We start from the raw sequence: 20,932 nt of genomic DNA on the forward strand, positions 1-20,932 counted from the left end.
CAAACCAACACGTTTTCCTTCCGTGTTTTAGTTGGAAAGCATCAGTGTTATCTTGACAATATGGACATGATAGCCTTTCATGCGTTGTCCATCCAGACAACATACCATATGCTGGAAAATCACTTATTGTCCACATTAGTACTGCCCGCATTTGAAAGTTTTCTTTACACAAAACATCGTATGTTTCAGCACCTTGAGCCCATAGTTGTTGTAACTCATATATTAGTGGCTGAAGAAACACATCAAGTGATCTCTTAGGATGCTCTGGTCCGGGAACGAGAATCGAGAGAAACAAAAACTCTCGTCGCAAGCACAAGTTTGGGGGTAGGTTGTATGGTGTAAGAATGACGGGCCATAGAGAATACTGTCTTCCACTCTTGCCAAACGGACTGAAACCATCAGTACATAATCCAAGGTAGACATTTCTTCTCTCATACGCAAAGTCGGGATACTTTGATTGGAAATGCTTCCACGCTTTTGCATCTGAAGGATGTCTGATCTCACCATCTGTTGAGTGCTCCGCATGCCATCTCATTGGTTGCGCTGTGCGTTCAGACAGATACAACCTCTGCAACCTTTCCGTCAAAGGCAAATACCACATCCTTTTATATGGCACTGGAACTCTTCCACTCGTATCTTTATAACGAGGCTTTCCACAAAATTTGCATGTAACCCGCTGTTCATCCGCCCTCCAATAAATCATGCAGTTGTCGCTGCATACATCTATTACCTGATACGATAAACCAAGACCAGCTACGAGTTTCTGAACCTCGTAGTATGAACCAGGAGCTACATTATCCTCGGGTAGAATACCTTTTACAAAATCAGCAATCGCATCCACACAGTCTTCAGCCAAATTATAATCTGTTTTAATGCCCATCAATCTTGTAGCAGATGATAAAGCTGAATGACCATCTCTGCAACCTTCGTACAATGGTTGCTTTCCAGCATCCAACATATCATAAAATCTCCTAGCTTGTGCATTGGGTAAATCTTCCCCTCTAAAATGATCATTTACCATCTGCCCAGTACCTACACCATAATCTACATCCGTTCTAATTGGTTCTTCTAATCTAACCATTGGCTGAGGTTCGCTAGATACCAAATTTTGTAACTTCGTGTAAACCCACTCAAATATAGATGAGTCCAAACATCCCACTCTTTAATAACCTTTCTATTTTTACAATTAGAGCAAAGACATCTTAACATACTTGTTTTTGCTTCCGGTTGTCGGTGAACTAACCCCATGAATTCGGTTATACCTCGTTGGTATTCTTCCGTAAGCAATCTCGTGTTCGGATCCAAATGAGGTCGATCGATCCAAGAACGAAAATAATTTGAAGAAGACATGTTTCTTATGAATCAAATTCGTGTGTAAAGAGAGTAAGATGGAGGATGAAGATATGGAGTGAATGAAGAGGAAGAGGGGTGCTTGTATTTATAGTTGAAATCCTGCCGACAGACCGAGGAAATTCCGACGGAAACGGCTAGTTCGTCGGAATTTCCTCGGAATTTTTAAAATCCCCCAACGGCTCTCTAACGGCTATAATATATCCTCGGAATTCATCGTTTTTTTCCGATGAATACCTTTTTCCTCGGTATTCCATAAGAATATTCCGACGGATTTGTATTTTCTCGGAATTCCGTCGGTATATTCCGAGGAAATTCCGAGGAAATATTCCGAGGATTTCATTTTCCGTCGGAATGTCCGTCAGAATACCGCTGTTTTCTTGTAGTGTAACTAATACACAACTCTTGAAACGAAAGGACATATCTTAATATATAATGAAAGACACAACTTTTAACAAGAAATAAAATTCCTATAAAACACACAACTTTTCAACATTGTTTGGGGTTTGCTATTATTAATTGTTTTTTTTTCACTATTTTATTTGATTAGTGAAAATTATGTTTTGAGAAGGCATAGACATTGGACTATTTATAGATTTTCAAAAATTTGTTTGAAGAGTCACATCTTTTGAATTAAAAGGTTGTGTCTTTTTGTAATAATACTTATATGAAGAGTCACAACTTTTCAATATAAATGGTCACATTCTTTCAATATAAATAGTTATTTTTAAATAAAAAGATACAACTTTTAATTGTTGAAAAGACACAACCTTTCGACATAAGTGGAATACACAACCTTTTGAATTAATTGAGATTGCTATTATTAGTAGATTTGCGATTACTACAAATGTTTTAGCTATTAGGAGCTTGAATCGGATCTGTTATTAGTATTACATCTAAGTTCATGTTAACAACAATCACGAAGTTAGAAAAAATTCAAAAAACTCTAATGCCTTGAATCAGTCATACGTTACACCAATAATAATATGTAATGCATCCATGAATAATGATTGTACCACCAATATATATCCATTAGAGAACGATAAGTTCGTGAAATGTATTAATCGATTATATTTGAACAAATATAAATGGCTTTAACAGTTCTCAGTCAGCATGAATAACCATAGCTATGTATGACTTGGATCCACTATATATGAATTTTATTATGTTATATTGAACTATATATCATCAATTGCTATGATTATATAATGCCATGATTTTCACTATATATGTGATTGTTGTAAACTCAAATTTTCATCGAGGACGTTTAGGATACTGATACTGAAGCCACATTAACAATGCATCTAACGTAAACATAATAAAAAAAAACGAACTGAAAGAGTCTCAAACGTGTGGTCCGAACTGAAAGAGTCTCAAACGTGTTTTGAAAGAGTATCAAGTTCATACAAAAACTTCAAAATCTTTTCTCAGACAAAAATCATAAGCTTATCATCCACTATATCTTACTTCAAAACATAAACTATAACAGTAGTGAGAGATTATGATTTCAGCTATAACAGTAGAGACTATAACATTAGTGAGAGATTATGATTCAAAACGTAAACTATTACATGTTACTTACGGAGCTTACATCAAAACGTAAACTATAACAGTAGTGAGACTATAACAGTTGTGAGAACCTAAACTATAACAGTAGTGAGAGCTTAATCAATATGTTTTATTGAGTATAACAGTAGTAGACTATAACAGTAGTGAGAACGTAAACTAGAACGTAAACTATAACAGTAGTGCGAGCTTACTTCAGGTTAGCATGAACTATATTGAATATTTTATACAATAAAATATGCGACTGTTGCTATCTATTACATAATGTTATTTAATTTGATAAATGCTACCAACGTTATGCTAGAGAATATATTTTTAAACTATGGTATATCTAAAGTGCTATAGAATTCTTTTAAATAGTAGTTAGAAGGCATACACAACTGCCACGTAGGATGAAACTTTTTTTTTTATTTTAAAAAAATTCAGGTTATAACTATTTAAAAGATCTTCAATTAATATATAGGGGATATATATATATATATATATATATATATATATATATGAAAACTGAAGTGAGGGGAATTTAGGACGATTGCATCCTTTTTTACGAGAAATGATCCTATCACTCTCCCTGGTCAAAAGTTACTTGTAACGCGTCAACCGCTCACAGCTAATGGACCATCCATGCCCGATCACTCGGTTCATGAGCCCCATTTTGTACGACATACAGTGTATTAACTTTTCGGAGGCTTGAAAGTTTTGTTTACTAACCATTCAATCACCACATAACATTTGCTCGCGCTTTGCTCTTACTGACACGATATCGCGAATCACTTCCCGATAAATCACCTATCTTTCCACTACTTCACCTCAACCACGCTTAACTCTGGAGTTTTAAACGAACTTTTGACCGAAAAAGTAAGTTTACTTTGGTTACATAGTTAGCCAAATCAATTCTCTTAATCTTTTCACATAGGCATGGGCGTTCGGGTACCCGTTGGCATTCGGATCGGGTTTTTCGGGTTTTCAGATTTTCGGGTTTACGCTTCTAGGTCTCATACTAATATTTTATTAGTACGGGTCGGGTTCGGATAATAACACTTCGGGTTCGGTTCAAAATTGTATTGCATCATAAAACCCATAAAGTAATCATATATCGTACGGATTCGGGTTATATCGGTTCAGTTCGGATATAACCAAAGTAAAAAACAAAATTTTTGAAGTAAAACATAAAGAAAAACATCTAAATTAAATAAAAATTAATCTATCACATATAATGATAAATAACAATAAAATGTTAAATCAAGCATGAAAACAAGGGCTTTTTGCAAAAGTGACTCAAAACTTGGAGTCAAACAGAAAACTAACATTTTCTTTTGACTCCTTTTTTTTTTGAGATTTTAACCCCACACCTGCACTTTATCTACGAAAATGCCATTAACATTTTTTTTTTTTTTTCGAAAATGGCTTCTTTACTGTCTCAACCTCATCTTCTTCAAGTATTTACAATACTGCCACTGCAATGAATAGTGGCAACAACCTTGTACGAACTGTTTGGAGCTTTTAATGCCCTTTAATGCACGTAAATCTCTTTACACTCTCTCTGTTTCAATTGTTATGAACTAAAAACAACATTTCTTTCACTTTCTCTCTATATTCATCCAAAAAACTCAAGCTTTTGATTCAAAATATGGGCTATGGTTGCAGAGCCATATTTCTTTCGTTTTGACTTACGGTTGCTTTCGTTTGAGGTTCTGGGTGGTTGGAGAAGACCCTGTGTGCAAACGAAGTCATCTCACCTAGTTTAAGGTACGAATTTGAATTTTTTTTCAAGATCTGTTCGCGTAGAAGACTTACTAGTAAGTCATCTGTATGTAGAAGACTTACTGATGAGTCTTCTGGTCAAACGGACGACTTAAATTAAGTCGTCCAGCTTTGTTTGTTAAAAAAAAACACTTCAGACGACTTATATATACGTCGTCTACGAGAAACGGGCTAGTTTTGCATTTGACCGAATCGTGTCAGATCTTTGACTATTTCTGGACGACTTATAATTCAGTCGTCTCTGGGAAAGTTAAAATTTCAATATTTTATGAAAACTTGACGACTTACGTGTAAGTCGTCCTAGGTTAGTTTTGTAATTGAAAAATAAAACTTCATAATTTAACTTTAACCAGACGACTTAATATAAAGTCGTCCCTCCAGAAGACTTAATTTAAAGTCGTCCGGGGAAAGCAAAGTCGTCCAGAATTTTTCCCAATTTTCTGGTCAAACCTTGCTTATCCCGGACGACCTTAAATTAAGTCGTTTAGCTGGACGACTTTCATCTAAGTCGTCTGGAGAAAGTTAAATTTCAAGTTTTATTTTTCAATTACAAAACTAACCTAGGACGACTTACACGTAAGTCGTCAAGTTTTCATAAAATATTGAAATTTTAACTTTCCCAGAGACGACTGAATTATAAGTCGTCCAGAAATAGTCAAAGATCTGACACGATTCGGTCAAATGCAAAACTAGCCCGTTTCTCGTAGACGACTTATATATAAGTCGTCTGAAGTTTTTTTTTTAACAAACAAAGCCGGACGACTTAGAATTAAGTCGTCCCTTTTAATTTTCAATTGCAAAAGTGACCTCTTTAGACGACTTACCTTTAAGTCTTCTGGACGACTTAATGCTAAGTCGTCTGCGGCAATGTTTATTGAACTTCTTCATTTCCCTTTTCTCTATGTTTACTAATGTGTTTTATTTTGAATATTTGCAGATGATTTTTCAGTTACATGCAGTGTATGGAGAATGGTTGTTGAGAGATTTCCGTTGGGATTTTGTGGTTGATGATCTCAAAGGAGGAAGATTGTTTTTATTGAATGAAGATTCAACACATGCTGAACTTGTTGCAATGGCTCAAGAAGATTATAACCTGGACATGAGAACAGTGAGTGTGGAGATTAGCTACTCATTACCAGCAGAAATGATGATGGCTCCAGGCAGTCTTCCCATTCATGTTACAAGTGATAGACAAGTTCGAAACTTGCTGGAGATACTCAAAACCCATAGAGTATGTCTTTGTGTATCAAGCCGCAGCAAGGTCGAAACGGTTTCAGAGAAAAGGGATATTGATGAAGCTGGTGAATGGGAAAAAGATGTTGGTGATAATGATGAAGCTGGTGAATGGGAAGAAGATGTTGGTGATAATGATGAAGCTGGTGAATGGGAAGAAGATGGGGAGGAGGAAAATGGGGAGGAGGATGCTGATAATTCTATTGTTGGTGAAACGGATCAGAATGGTGGGGATTACAGTCTTTATGGAAAGGTTCCAGATGAGGACGAGGAAGATGATGATAATATTTGTTTTGAAGAAATCCAAAAGACATATGCTAAGACAAATGCTATTGAAGGAGGAAAATCGAATGGTACCAGTATCTATGTCAACCAGAGTTTTGTTAGCAAGGGTGCTCTGCTTTCAGAGCTGCGGTTGGCAGCAGTGAGGGGTAAGTTTTCTTTCAAATTATACAAATCAACGAAAACTCTCGTTGTGGCAACATGTCCGGTTAGCTATTGTGGATGGAAGGTCAGAGCGAGTGTCAAACATGGGACAAACACGTTTTGGGTAACAAAGTATGTGGAAAAACATTTATGCTCAGCGGGAGACCGAATCGCTCAGCGGAGACACTGTACTCCGAAGTATGTAGGTAGTCTTTTCATTGATCGTGTTGGAATCATTGATGGGATAACTCCGCAGCATATCACTGATGCAATGAGGAACATGTTTGGCATGGCGCTTGATTACACCACTTCATACAGAGCACTGTTATATGCACAAAGATTGGTGAGAGGATCAGCAGAAGAAGGGTATTCGCGTCTGGCATCATATCTCGAGCAAATCTCCATTGCAAATCCTGATTCTATCACGGCGATAGAACTTGATTCTATGAAAAGATTTAAGTATCTATTTCTCTCTTTTGGAGCTTCTATCAAAGGTTTTAAGTATCAGAGAAGGGTCATTGTGGTGGATGGAACTCACCTAAGTGGAAAGTATGGAGGAACTATGTTAGTTGCAGCCGCACAAGATGGCAATTTTCAGATATTCCCATTGGCTTTTGGGATCGTGGATGAGGAAGATATACCTTCTTGGGAATGGTTTTTCACAAAATTGGCTAGTTGTATATCTCATGACAAGCCTCTGGTGATAGTCTCCGACCGGCACAAGGCCATTAAAAGTGCGTGTGATAAGGTGTTTCCTTGGGCAACCCGAGGAATATGTTATTATCACCTTCAAGATAACATTGTCAAAAAGTTTAAAGGGAAACATCTCATGTACTTGGTGAAAGGGGCTGCTTATGCTCACACGGTTTACGATTTTGACCGGTACATGGCTGAGATACGGAGTGCAAACCCGGAACTTGCAACGTATTTGGAGAAAGCCGACGTCAGGCTATGGTCAAGGGTTTATTGTAAGGGGAACAGGTTCAACATAAAAACAAGCAACATTGCTGAATCTATTAATTCCGCACTGAAGCGAGCAAGAGGATTTCCGATTACGTTCCTGCTGGAGTTCATAAGGCAGAAGTTAGGAAAATGGTATTGGAAAAGGAGACAAGATGCTTTGAGTCTCACAACTGAACATAGCGGGGGTGTTGAATACTTGCTTGCTGTTCGAGAAGAGATAGCGGGTACGATGACGGTCGAACCAATTGATGGATGGCATTTCTTTGTCAAAGGTGGCAAAATGGACTGTGTGGTTGATTTGGAACATGCAAAGTGTGATTGTGGTGTCTATGGAGTGGAGAAAATACCTTGCTCTCATGCTATAGCTGCTGGAATACATGCTGGTTTGCATATCTCCACACTTGTATGTCCACTGTACTCAAAGAATTATCTGTATGCAGGATACTCAGAGAATATATATCCTATCGTGTCACAACATATTGAGGAACGAGAATGCTTTCCTCCAGAACTAAAGCGTGGTCGGGGGAGACCGAAGAAATCAAGATGGCAATCTTGGTTGGAGCTATCTAGGATGAGAGGACACAAACCCAGGAAGAAACACAGGGCACGGAGATGCTCAAACTGCAAGGAAACTGGCCATACGAAACCACAATGTACACAACCAGTTGACTAGTTGTCCAGACGACCTAAATTTAAGTCGTCCAGTCTTGATTACCCGTCCAGACGACTAAATTTTTAGTCGTCCAGTGTATTTTATTTTTAGACGACCTTCTACTAAGTCGTCCAGTGTATTTTATTTTTAGACGACCTTCTACTAAGTCGTCCAGTGTATTTTATTTTTAGACGACCTTCTACTATCCCTTCAAGTGTATTTTATTTTTAGACTACCTTCTACTATCCCTTCAAGTCGTCCAAACCTTCTAGACGACTTATTTGTAAGTCGTCCAGTTGGAAAACCTTCCAGACGACTTATAATAAGTCGTCCAAACCTTCTAGACGACTTATTTGTAAGTCGTCCAGTTGGAAAACCTTCCAGACGACTTATAATAAGTCGTCCAAACCTTCTAGACGACTTATTTGTAAGTCGTCCAGTTGGAAAACCTTCCAGACGACTTATTTCTTCCAGACAACTTATATATTTACAAGTTCAAATACAAACACTAATCTTCCAGACAACTTATATATTTACAACTTATATATTTACAAGTTCAACTTATATATTCAAATACAAAGACAAGTTCAAATACAAACACTAATCTAATCATACAAGCCCACGAACTTATCACCATCCACATTTTCTTTTAGATGCTGATCAACAAGCTCCTTCCATATATCCACCGCCATATTATCCCTCATTTTCTTTGCGTTGCACCTAGCAAAGTCTTTAGGGTCAAAGGAGACACCGAGAGCATGACATTCAATGTACTTTACAGTGTACACGCCACAATCACCATTGTTGGCCGTGGGTACACCTTTCAGCGGTCTCTCATATGTGTATGGCTCCAACCCGTATTTGACCCGTATTTCGTCGGTGGCTGCGCACTCAACAAGCAGATAAGGGACCATCTGGAGAAAAGGCTCCATTATCGCATCCCATGCGTCTGGTACACTAGATGAAGGTATGCTGTCCCAGACGACTATGTGCCTCTTAGGGATCGATATCCAAATAGCAACCCAATGCTTGTCGTCCAAGTTCACTGGCGCATAGATATCATCAATGTCCTCCCCCCACTTCTTGTTTGATTGGCAAAATGAAGGTATTGATCCGTCATAAAAATACGACGCCCCACCAGGTAGAACTCTTCCTAAACCTTTGTGATCAGGTTCCGATGTTTTGAAGAGGTGATACTGCTCTCTCCAAGACTGGGAAAAGTTGTGATCCAGGAAGCACATTCGCTCGCTCCTGAAAGCTTGTGGGTTCTCCTGATACCTCTGCCTTAGCACATTAATCCAAGCATCTATATGCTGCATATTAAATATAACAAGTTAGAAGTTACCAGACGACTTAAATATAAGTCGTCTACGTGGTCGTCCAAGTAGACGACTTTCCAGACGATTTATCTTTAAGTCGTCTGGAAAGTAGTCTACTTGGACGACTTTGTAGACGACTTAAATCGTGTGCAGAAGACTTACGCAGTCTTCCAGCCATCCTCTGGCTGTCCGGAGGAAGTGGTACCACCTTGTTGGTGATGTACGTGGTTTGTCCTCGGTCTTAGTTAAATAATGACTGCAAACAAAAAAAGCAATCAGTTTTGGACGACTAAATCAAGCTATTATGGGTAAAGCAATCACTTACGGATCAGTTTTCAACCAATCAGCGAGTTCCTTCAACCGATCTTTGTTTACTGGCGGAAATGGATTATAGGCTGCCACTTTATCTTTTTTTTTCTCTGCCGTATAAGGAGATCTCACAGTGGGAGCAGGTTTCTTCGCTCGTTTACTCTTTGCACGCTTGTCCAATACAACCAGGCTCGGTTCTGAAACTGGATCGCTTGGCTCGGTGGAAGCGAGGCTCGGTTGTTGATCGGTGGAAGCGAGGCTCGGTTGGTGATCGGTGGAAGTGACAGCAACAATCTCTTTGGAGGTCTTATTTACCGAGTTCGCCTCGGTTGCTGTATCCTCCGGCAACCATCTCTGCAATAAAAGTTGCACACAAGTTAACTCTGGACGACTTAAACAAAAGTTGTCTGGACGACTAGTTGGACCTGGACGACTTAAAATTAAGTCTTCCGTGGTCAACTAGTCGTCCAGACAACTTACGTTTAAGTCGTCCAGGGTCAACTAGTCGTCCAGACAACTTTTACAGTCGTCTGGACAACTAGTTAACCCTGGATTTGATACTAACCTCTTTGATTTGAGGAGGCTGTTTCTTTTGAGGAGGAGGCTGTTTCTTTTGAGGAGGAGGAGGCTGCTGCTGTTTCTTTTGAGGAGGAGGAGGCTGCTGTTTGGTTTGATGAGGAGGAGGCTGGTTACTAACCACGGTTTCATTGGCATGAGGGGTAGCCTGTTTGTTTCTACCCCCGGTTTCTTTGGCAAGAGGGGTAGGTTGTTTATCTTGAGGGGTAGCCTGTTTGTTTCTACCCCCGGTTTCTTTGGCAAGAGGGGTAGGCTGTTTATCTTGAGGGGTAGCCTGATTGGTGACACCAACCTTCTTCTCCACAGCTTCCAATCTATCGGACAACTTCCTAAACTCCCTCATGCACTTATTAAACCCTTTTTCATGCAGTCAGCTACGCCCTTGAACATAATTTCCAACTCCTCTCTGGTCACCCCTCCAGCCTCTTCTCTAGCCTCTTCACTAGCCACTTTAGGAGCCTCTTTACGAGCTTTCTTCCGAGGTCTTGGATTGTCTTCCTCCTCCTCCTCCTCCTCCTCCAACACAACCATCTCTTTGGCCTTCTTTGATGGAGTCACAACCTTAGGTTTTGTATTGACCTTAGTACCAGTGACTTCCCAGCAATCCATGGTCCACTTCCACGGTCTCCGCTCATACATGACTTTAATGATGTTCTCCGCGGGCAGGTCCTCAACCTCAGAGTCCCATTTTGGCCACATTTCACTAATGTCCTTCTCAACAAAGTTGATCACGCGGGTCTGCAGTAAATAGAAGAATCGAGTTAGATATTTGAAAAAAAATACTAAATAGACGACTTAATTATAAGTCGTCTACTAAGTCGTCCAGCTGGAAGACCTTCCAGACGACTTATAATAAGTCGTCTAATAAGTCGTCCAGATGGAAGACTTTCCAGACGACTTAATTAAGTCGTCCGATAAGTCGTCCAGCTGGACGACCTTCCAGACGACTTATAATAAGTCGTCTGCGCAGTCTTTTGGATTGAAGTAAATACCTGACTCAAGATAGCAGCTTTCATTGATCTGCGGCCTCTGCTGCCCTCGTAAGCCAGTATCGGTGGAGACGGACTGTCTGCTCTGGGACCACCAATACTAGCACCCAATTCCGGCATAGCTGTGTACGTCCAGACCTGAAGAACTTGTATAAACCCATCCACGGTGTAACAGCCAGCAATTTCTTTGTTCCACAAAGAGTCCATCAGCACCTTAAATGCGACTCTCCCCCATGGATAATTCTCAAACCGTTCTAAATCCATCACTAGCCTTGCCAGAGTAGATCGTGTAGCGGTTGAAAACTTTCTCCCTTCAATGAATCCAGTGAAGATGGAGAGGTACGCGAGCCGCTTGCGATCTTCCCTGGACCAATCCCCGCATCTCTGCAGTGCTGCTATTATCTGATCAGTAGTTGGCCCAGCTTCCAGATGAACTCCCAGCATCCCCCAGAAAGAAACCATCTCTGGGGTAACGTCACATTTTGGTGTCTCAAGGTCCTCGATGTACTCGCAGTTTAGACCAGTGAGGTTTTCAAACTCTAACAGTGAAAACCTCAAAGGTTCTGGACCAACGAGAGACCACATCTCATACTTCTTCTTAATGTCCAGCTTGAAACTGAGCATGTAGTGAACCAGCCTTGAAGCCCAACCAAATCCCTGCTCCTTGAACTTGATGAAAACTCCCAAACTCGACTCCTTGAGCTCTTCAAATTCGTCATCAGTAAGAGCTTTCCTAAGAGCAGTATGCAACTTGCTGTTATCCGTATGATACGAAATGCTATTGTGGGCTTCTGGTTCTTCCCCTGATGTGTATAACCTACGGGGGAGTTCTGGAATATCCATCCTTTTTGTCTGCAAAATAATCAAAGACAACAATATAAGTCCAGACGACTTAGTAGACGACTTATAATTAAGTCGTCTGGAAAGTCTTCCAAATGGACGACTTATATTTAAGTCATCTACTAAGTCGTCCAGTTGGAAGACTTTCCAGACGACTTAAATTACTTACAAGTCTTCCAGTCGCAGAAGGAGTTGGAGTACTCGTCATTGCGGTTATAGATCTGAAAAAATAAACGTGAAACGGTGAGAATGAGTAAATTGATAGAGACAACGTTTTATGTTCATCTTTTCCTCGAGATTGATGACTTAGCGGCGTTAGGGTTTACAGAGAAACGGCGCTAAGGTTTACAGAGAAGAAGCGGCGGCGCTAGGGTTTAGAAGAAGCGGCGGCGCTAGTGTTTAGAACGTTGGTGACCACGGTGGCGAGGGCGACGGTTTGTTCGGAAATAGTGGAAGCGGCGGCGCTAGGGTTTAGAGGAATCGGCGGCGCTAGGGTTTAGAGGAATCGGCGGCGCTAGGGTTAGAAGAAGCTGCGGCGACAACGGTGAGAATGAAGTGAGATAGATAGCCGATGTTGAGAACGATGGTTTGTTCGGAAATCGTGGGAATTCGAAATCGCCTTTGAGAGAGAACTGTTAGGGTTTCTGAATATCGCGAAAAATGAAACAAAAAAAAAAATCACCTTATATATTGGGTAAATAATCCGGTTAGCTTTAAAATTACATTGGTAAACTTTAAGGTTTGGTCCGGTTTAGACGACTTATTCTGGCTGATAATGTACAACAGACGACTTAATATTTAGTCGTCTGTTTTCAGACGACAAAATATTAAGTCGTCCTAGACCCTAAAATGAACCCCTAAACTAAAATGACTAGATTAACTAACTAACCACGTTATAAAATCAAATTATACTTAAATAGTGTTTACTATACACAGAAATGAACACGCATAAGTAATTTTAAAAATTTTCAAAAACGGTTTTAATGCTTTCCAAAATCTAACCCTAAGAACACATACAATACTACAACATATGTTGATGAAACATAAACTTAAGAATATCATGACTCACTACTTTCACTCATCTATGCTGAAAACAATTGAAATTTGTTATATCTTAATTTATACCTCCTAAGACATATGTTAATTACATAATTCCCATTTTTCACTTATCAAAATATTTTTTACAAAATTTTTAAATTATGTTTAAGACTAACTGTCCAGACGACTTTAAGTTAAGTCGTCTGGACAACTTATTTTCAAGTCGTCTAAACAGACGACTTGCGAGGGGTAGAAACGTAAAAAGAATTCCGTTTTTTTGTTTGGTCACAAGGGGATAGTTGTAATTTCAATAGCCTTTTAGGTTACTTTTGCCTTTGACCCAAGTTGGGGTATTGTTTTGGGTTTGACTCCAAGTTTTGAGTCACACTTGGCAATTCTCCCTGAAAACAAACATCATTTGTAAACAATATGTATTGCCTTATAGAGAGTAGATTTTTTATTTCAATGAGCAAATTAAAAAATACTTATTTATAACTAATTGTGTACTTAAAACACTTATTAGAATTTTAATATTTATTATTATATATAATATTACCACAAATATTGAATTTAATAATTGGAATACTTATATATATTTCAAAATATTTATATTGACTATTAATTTCGTATTTTTCGGGTTACCCGTTCGGGTTCGGTTAATAACACTTCGGATTCGGATATTTTTTGTACCACCCTACAAGACCCGTTCGGGTATTTTTATGTTTCGGGTCGGATAACGGATCGGATTTTTCGGTTCGGGTTCGGTTCGGATTTCGGGTTCCGGATTTTTTGCCTAGGCCTATTTTCACATATACTAGAAATCTAGATGTTATACTATTATCCAGTATCAGTCTAGCTATAGGATTTGTATATCTAGTGGAGAACACAGATCATCAAGATCTGTCTGAAACATTTTCGTTACATGTACTTACGATGAGATGTTTTCAATTTGTTTGATAGTTATATAGTTTCGTGATTGGGTATATGTCATAACACTCGCAAACACTTGGTTATTGAGATGTTAGTCCATTTATTTTCCCAGCTGGACTTCTTTTCCCTACTAGAGCTTCGTTAGTTGCGTTTACGAGGATGAAATGGTGATCCAAGACTCAGGTTTTTTATGGTTACTCTAAGATGCATATATCTTGCTTCTGTTTTAAGGGAGAATTCTCAAACTGTTTGAAAAGAATACTCGCTATGTTGTCAATACATTTGATGTGATAATACGGCTGAGTACACTGCTTCTCATACCATAAACAAATGAAGCCAATTAGAATTGGATATCAAATTTACATAAGGTTGGGCAGCAATGTTTAGCAATAGAAAACCCGTTTGGTTTTGATCACACCCTTACGGCGGTGACATCTTTAACAAACTGGTGGGTACAGTTGGTGGTGGTATTCAAACCCTGGAAACATTTACGTATATAAAATCATACAAAAACGGACTATGATAAACGTTTCTTGTGTGTGTGTTTAATAGATCTTTATGTATTACATATGGCAATGGAGGTTCTCTTCTTGATTCAAAAGGGGATTTTACTGGGATCAACACAGACAGGTGAATATGACTAAAATGTATTTTTAATCTCACAGTAAAAAGATCAAATCGCTAGTGTAACATCACAATCATCTATGAACTTAAGAGAGTTTTAGGAAAACTCAAATCAGTTCACAAAAGACACGCTAATATGATTCAACAAAACCAAAATCCAAGTCCAACCAACAAACCTTAAAGGTATACTAATGGTCAACGATCTGACAAGTGCTAGATCTCCTTGGCAATGTAAAGAGATCCTTTAAAAAATTTTTAAGAGAATCTCTAAAAAGACTTTCTATTTTAGAATTTGTAAAAATCTAAATTTAAAGTTTTAAGGTGTTCATGGATTTATTTGTCAAATAACAAAAAAAATTGAAAATTAGATTTTAGAAATTAGATTTATTTGTGAAACCCTAGCCGCCGCAAGCAAGTATCTGTCGTACTGCTTGTTTTGATGGCTCCGATGCTGAGTCGGTGTCTCCTTCTTTCTTTCTCGTATGTTATGTCTTTGTGTATGCGATTTTTGCTTGAGTTTATACTCTTGGTGGTTTGAGCGGTAGATTTGAAGCATATCAGATAGGTGCATGGTTTCAGATCTGACCGTCTTTTTCCCTCTGTTGAAGCCGGAGATCCGGATCTATTTGATTGATGGTGGGATTTTTTCCCTTCTCTTGATGTCGTTAAGCGTGGGTGAAGGTATTTTGTGACGAGTTGGTATTAGCTTGAAGTGGTGGGACTGATGCTAATGTTTCGTTCTTGATGTCATGGTCTCTTCGTCTCAACCTAAGCTCGTTATTTGGGTTTGTCTTTGTGATTTGTGTTCGTTGTGGAGGTATCTACTAGATCTTTCATTGGTCCTCTGTGGATATGGGATATGGTTTCTAGAAGAAGCAGTTGACTTGTTCTTAAGTTCTTCTCTTGCGAAGAGGTGTACAGTCTTTGTTCTGTATATCACTTGGTTGTCTTGCGAGTGTCCATGTAAGAGTTGGTGGTCTTGTTTGACGTTTTTTCAAGTGGCGTTTCAAGTTCTTGGGTCCTTGTAGCTTAGTTTTAGTGAGGAATTTTGGTCATGCAAGTTTTGGATGGATAGTTGCTGCTGGAGTTGTTGTAGATTTGACCGTGCGATTGTTACTGATGTTGATGTTCTAGTTTGGCTTGGTGATGTTCCTTTCAGGGTTGAGATCGCTCAAGACTTTTGCTCCTTAGTTCAGCTTCAGTGTTACATTGTTCTATAGAAAGGTGGTGAGTAATTATTGGATCATCAGTCTCAGCTCTAGTTCTATTGTCTCTCTATCACTACAAGAAAACAAAACCTTAACGACTACAGTATTATTAGCTAGTTGGTCGTAATATGGACATTACGACCAATTAACTTCGAAAATTGATTGGTCGTTAGAAGTTAGTCGTAATTAATTATTAGAGGCACATTGGTCGTAATATTACGACTAGACATATTAGTCGTACACTGGTCTTAACCTTACGACCAATTTACATCTAATGTCGCTGTTTATTAGTCGTAAGGTAACGACCACTTTACATTGACTTTAGATGTTCATTGGTCGTAAATTTGACCAACTTTATTTATTTATTTTCGAATTATGTATTTATTTACGAATTTTATATATTAATTAAAATCAAATATTTAAATTTAGTTTGATTTAGTTTTTTTTAATTTGATAAAATTAAAAGAAATATCTAACATCCGTAAACATAATAATATCCATAATATAAAACATTCAAAATACAAATTAATTAAAACTGAAAAAAACTAATTAGCATTAAGGTTTATTTCGTCGAAGAAGTCGGATGATGTGCCGGAGGTAGAAGCTGATGGATCCGGCTGTCCGAGAAAGGTAGTCCCGTAAGAGTTTCTAGGCGCAAGGTTCTTAAGTCTCTTTCTACCGCCATCCATAGCAATATCGTCAATCTGAAGAAAAAAAAAACCAAAAAAATAGATGGTTAAAAACAATTCAAATTTTTGTATATAAAAAAATAATCTAAACCTATTCTAATTCCATCATAATCTAACTCCATCCTAATCTACTTCCTTCCTAAACTAATTCCAAACCTAATCTAATCACCTAACTAACCACCTAAAACTAAAAAAAAAAAAAACTTACCTAGAGAGAGAAGGGAAGTCGTTGTTAGAGAGAAGGGAATGAGCAACCAAATGGCTTCGCGAGGTCCGAGTATATATAGAGTTTTGGTGTTAGTCGTAAATGGGTTGTAATATTGCGACCAATGAGAGACTAGCGGTCGTAATGGAGACGTAAATTTACGACCAATGGGGGACCAAATAATATTACGACCAATTAGAGACTAAATATTTTTTTTATTTACGACCAATGTGGGACGAAGTCCTTTACGACCAATTAGGGACCAATGTGGGAAGAATTAAGATTAGTCGTAACTGAGTCGTATTTTACGACTAATTTGCTTTGTTTTGTGTTTATACCCTAAAACCGAAACCCAAAACCCCAAACATCATAAGTTTTATACACTTCTAAACCCCAAAGTACAAAGATTTTTTTTAAACTAAGTTCATATATAATTGAGCAAACATGATAATAAGTTATATATTATTTGTAATGCAATACAAAGAGTTTAATAATATAATAAAACACAAACACTGTAACATAATCAAACTCGATCATTCGTCATTAGAAACATCTTCCACTTCATCATTTTCTTCAAATTCATCTTTGTTGGCTTCGTCTGTTGCATCGTCTGGAAGTTCTTCATATCCCTGGTTGTGTGGATCAACAAGTAAGATATCATTTGTAGCTTGCTCAGGTACTTCTACTTCATTTACGGCATCTTCTTGTAAAGGCGGTTGTTCATCAGTCAAGACTCGGCTCCGAGGTGTAACTTTTATAGCGGCTAACCAAGATATTCCAGATTGTACCTCCGTGTAGCATTTATATCAATAACTCCAAACTTGCTATACCGAACACCTCTATTGACGGTGGGGTCAAACCAGTCACATTTGAAGAGAACGCATTTCAGCTTCACCAGGCCGGGGAACTCCACTTCGATGATCTCTTGTAAGATTCCACAGAAATCAGTTTCACCTTTCGCACATACTCCATTGTTCATTGTTGCTCGCCGACTTCCATATTCGTAAGTGTGAAAAGTGTAGTCTCGTGTGAAATACATAGAGCTGTGGTGACCTTAGCGACCAAACCTTGTATCAATTCGTGAAACCACTGAAGATAGAATGGATCATCATAATCAACCTGGATCATCAACATATATATATATATATATATATATATATATATATATATATATATATATATAAAATATATAACTTTATTAATTATATAATAAATAACATATTTACGTTTGATAATAACTTAACCACGAATGTGCAACTACGTTTCTCGTAAATTGGTCGTTAATCAGATGGTAGCTTGTCGATGTAATTTAGTCGTACATTTACGACTACATTACGACTACCTGAAAGTGTGGTCGTAAATGCGAAGTTAGTTTACGACCAATTTACGACTAAACCTTTTAGTAGCAAAATTACGTCTAAGTTACGGCGGACTTTAACATAGTTGTAAGTTAGACGTAACGTCAAAGTTAATTTACGACTACACATTAGTAGTCGTAAATGGTAGTCGTTACTCTCACGTTTTCTTGTAGTGTATATATATTACTTGTCTACTGTTTTAAAATCTAACGGTTGTTTTGGTTAGTATCATGTCTTCTTCTTTTGGGCTATTGTCTCCGGGGATTTATTCATGTTCCGCCGGCTTATGTTTTTCACCTTGTATCTTTTCAATGAATGAAATAAATTTTTGAGTTAAAAAAATAAGAAGTTTCAAGGTGTTTTTTTTCAAAAGCAAAACTTCAAATTTACCTTAAAAATTATTTATATTTTACACTATGATCCTTATATTTGTTATAAATAATATAAATTCATAAAACTTTTATAAATAACTAGCACATATATAAAAATATTACAGTAATATTAATTAATAAAATCTTACATTAAATATATAAAATTATAATTGAAATACATAATTAAATATTAAACTACAAACAAAAATACCACATTATTTCATACAATTATTTTCGTAATGCTCCATCTTCGGTTACACAAAATTTGTTTGGACAATATTTTAGAGATTTTGGAGCTTCTGGAGCAAAGTTACTAGATTATTAAAGTTGTTGTAATATTTTAATTCATGTAATAATTATGTCTATAGGTATCTTATTTAAAAGTTTTCTTATTAATTTTCTTTTGTGATATTCTTTTTGTCTAATTCTAGTATTAAAATATTATAAATATTATTTTAAAATTTTATTTAATTTTATGTGTAAGATTTGAATTTATAAAGATAAATTTAAAATATTTATGATTTATAAAAAAAAATTAAGATTTCAAACGAAGAGCAAATTTCTTGAGGATTAGTGAGTTTTCAGGAAAATACCACACTAGTTCCATTTCAATCGGATGGTCACTGAAAGTGCTGGCTATCTTTACAGACTCAACGATTACATCAAACACTGAGGCACCAACAGGAATCTAGTTCGATCAGTCACAAATGTGCATCAAACTTTCTAAGAATGCTCAAATATTCCAGAAGTGGAAAGACGAGATAAGCAACTGTAGACACGCATCAATGGCATATACATTGTTTTCCAAACGCATAGTCTTAAGACAAGGAAACTAAACAGACTCGGAGTTGCCCAACAACACCCCATGGAGTCTTAAGTGAAAATCTTTTGACAGCATGTATAAAGGCTCAGTGGCATCACTTCCAAACACGTCACAAGACTAAACTCAAACTCAAGATGCTCAAGTTAGGGTGTAGCGCCACCAAATCTATCCACCCAGATCATTTATACCCTTCCGAACACTTAGCTTGAACTTGTGCAAAGAAGGCTTCTCAACCCTACAGAAATCTAGCAACTTGTGCATAAATTTGGAAAAGGGTGTGTTGTGAACAAACCCGAATCAAACTGAAAGAAACCAAAAGAAACCAAAACAATTGAGATAAATATCCGATTTAGGGTTTATTTATTATTACGTGGATGAATAATTTTACAATCTCTTAGACGCATATTTATAGTAGCCGCAAATTCTGATTTTCTATTCTCTTTACGAATACATACTTATCCTAGAAAAAATTAATTTTCATAATCCTAAAAGGCATAACATAACAGATACTGATAATTTTACTGGTGCACATAAATTTAAGACAATTTCAAAATTAACAATTCATTTCTTTGTTTCTAACTTGTCTCTCTACGGTTTAAGATGTGTTTCCTACTTTTGGTTTGCGTCTCCAAAGTTATAACACTGCTGCATTTAGATTTGATCTTGTATCTCACCTTGACAACAAAAAATAGATGAAAAAAGGAACCCTATTTTTTCCCAACAAAGTGTTCCACAAGTAGAATTTTACACTGGGGACAAGATATCCAAGATTGAGTATTTGAATCGTTTGACTTGTTTTTATAGAAGCGGTATTATGATTTAAGCATCAAAAAGACACTAAAAACAACGTTCTGGTGTTCTAAATATATACAGTATTGATTTGTGCAGACTAGTTTAATGTCTAGTAAGTATACATATTGCTCTAGGGAAGTTTATTGATATACTCATGTTTTACCACTAAACCAACCGCAAGTAAACAGGAGTGCACGGTAGTATATAGAGTTCAAATTCCTCTGAAACCAAGATTACACTATCAATCTATGAGAGAAGAATTAAGGTAGAACGAAAAGAGTTTTTTTTTTTCATTTACGATAATATAATGACAAAATGTAAATAAAGTTCCACTTATGAATAAAAGTGTGAGTGGGCAACTCTTAGGAAAACATCAATGATAAAATGAACAATAGACAAGGAATATGATTTAAAGCAGTTCTTGAACTCAAACAACGCAAATAGTTTTGTCTACTTCCACAATACTAAACCCAATGATATATATTTCTAAACACTAACTTTCATTGAACTTATAATCCAAATCATGCAATCTAACAGGTTTGATTTGTTCATAAGTTTCCTAACAACAACTTCTGTTGGCCACGAATACTTGCTCATCTAAATTTGTTCAGGAGTTCAATCATTCACTTTCGGTGCATTTAACCAGCCTAGAGATCACGAACTAGATGTGCAGTCCAGTTCAATCAATGAGATTAATCTAGATGAAGAACCAAATATTTTATTCCCTATCTAGCATATCGGTTTTAATAATTCATGGATTCCTTTGATTCACCCTAGCCTAACTGATGGATTACTCACACATGGAATGAATAACAACGAAAATAACTGAACGATTCATTGAATAAAAAAACAAATAGGGTTCAGAAAAGCTTCTGTAAAAAGAGGGTAGATTTCTCTCCATAATGCT

At 37.2% G+C, this 20,932-nt stretch overlaps 1 protein-coding gene across 1 annotated transcript; it reads right to left on the reverse strand.

Moving 5' to 3' along the window:
* Positions 1 to 8,559: 8,559 nt before the first annotated feature.
* On the reverse strand, positions 8,560 to 11,990 carry LOC111207285. Its single transcript, XM_048760621.1, has 6 exons — positions 11,151 to 11,990; positions 10,573 to 10,896; positions 10,148 to 10,432; positions 9,599 to 9,936; positions 9,436 to 9,529; positions 8,560 to 9,267 (listed from the first exon to the last, which is right to left on the reverse strand). Exons 1-6 carry the CDS (start codon positions 11,988 to 11,990, stop codon positions 8,560 to 8,562), a joined length of 2,589 nt encoding a protein of 862 aa, XP_048616578.1.
* Positions 11,991 to 20,932: the final 8,942 nt, after the last annotated feature.

This window comes from Brassica napus, chromosome C6 (assembly GCF_020379485.1).
Source record: "Brassica napus cultivar Da-Ae chromosome C6, Da-Ae, whole genome shotgun sequence".
NCBI lineage: Eukaryota > Viridiplantae > Streptophyta > Magnoliopsida > Brassicales > Brassicaceae > Brassica > Brassica napus.

What these genes read in the sequence shown, in the direction of transcription:
- LOC111207285 (XM_048760621.1), bottom strand. Translation starts at nt 11,990, where the DNA reads ATGGATATTCCAGAACTCCCCCGTAGGTTATACACATCAGGGGAAGAA. An exon ending in CTAGAGAAGAGGCTGGAGGG is followed by an intron (nt 10,433 to 10,572) that starts GTGACCAGAGAG and finishes GTCACCAATCAG; the next exon opens with GCTACCCCTCAAGATAAACA. An exon ending in AGCCTCCTCAAATCAAAGAG is followed by an intron (nt 9,937 to 10,147) that starts GTTAGTATCAAA and finishes CTTTTATTGCAG; the next exon opens with AGATGGTTGCCGGAGGATAC.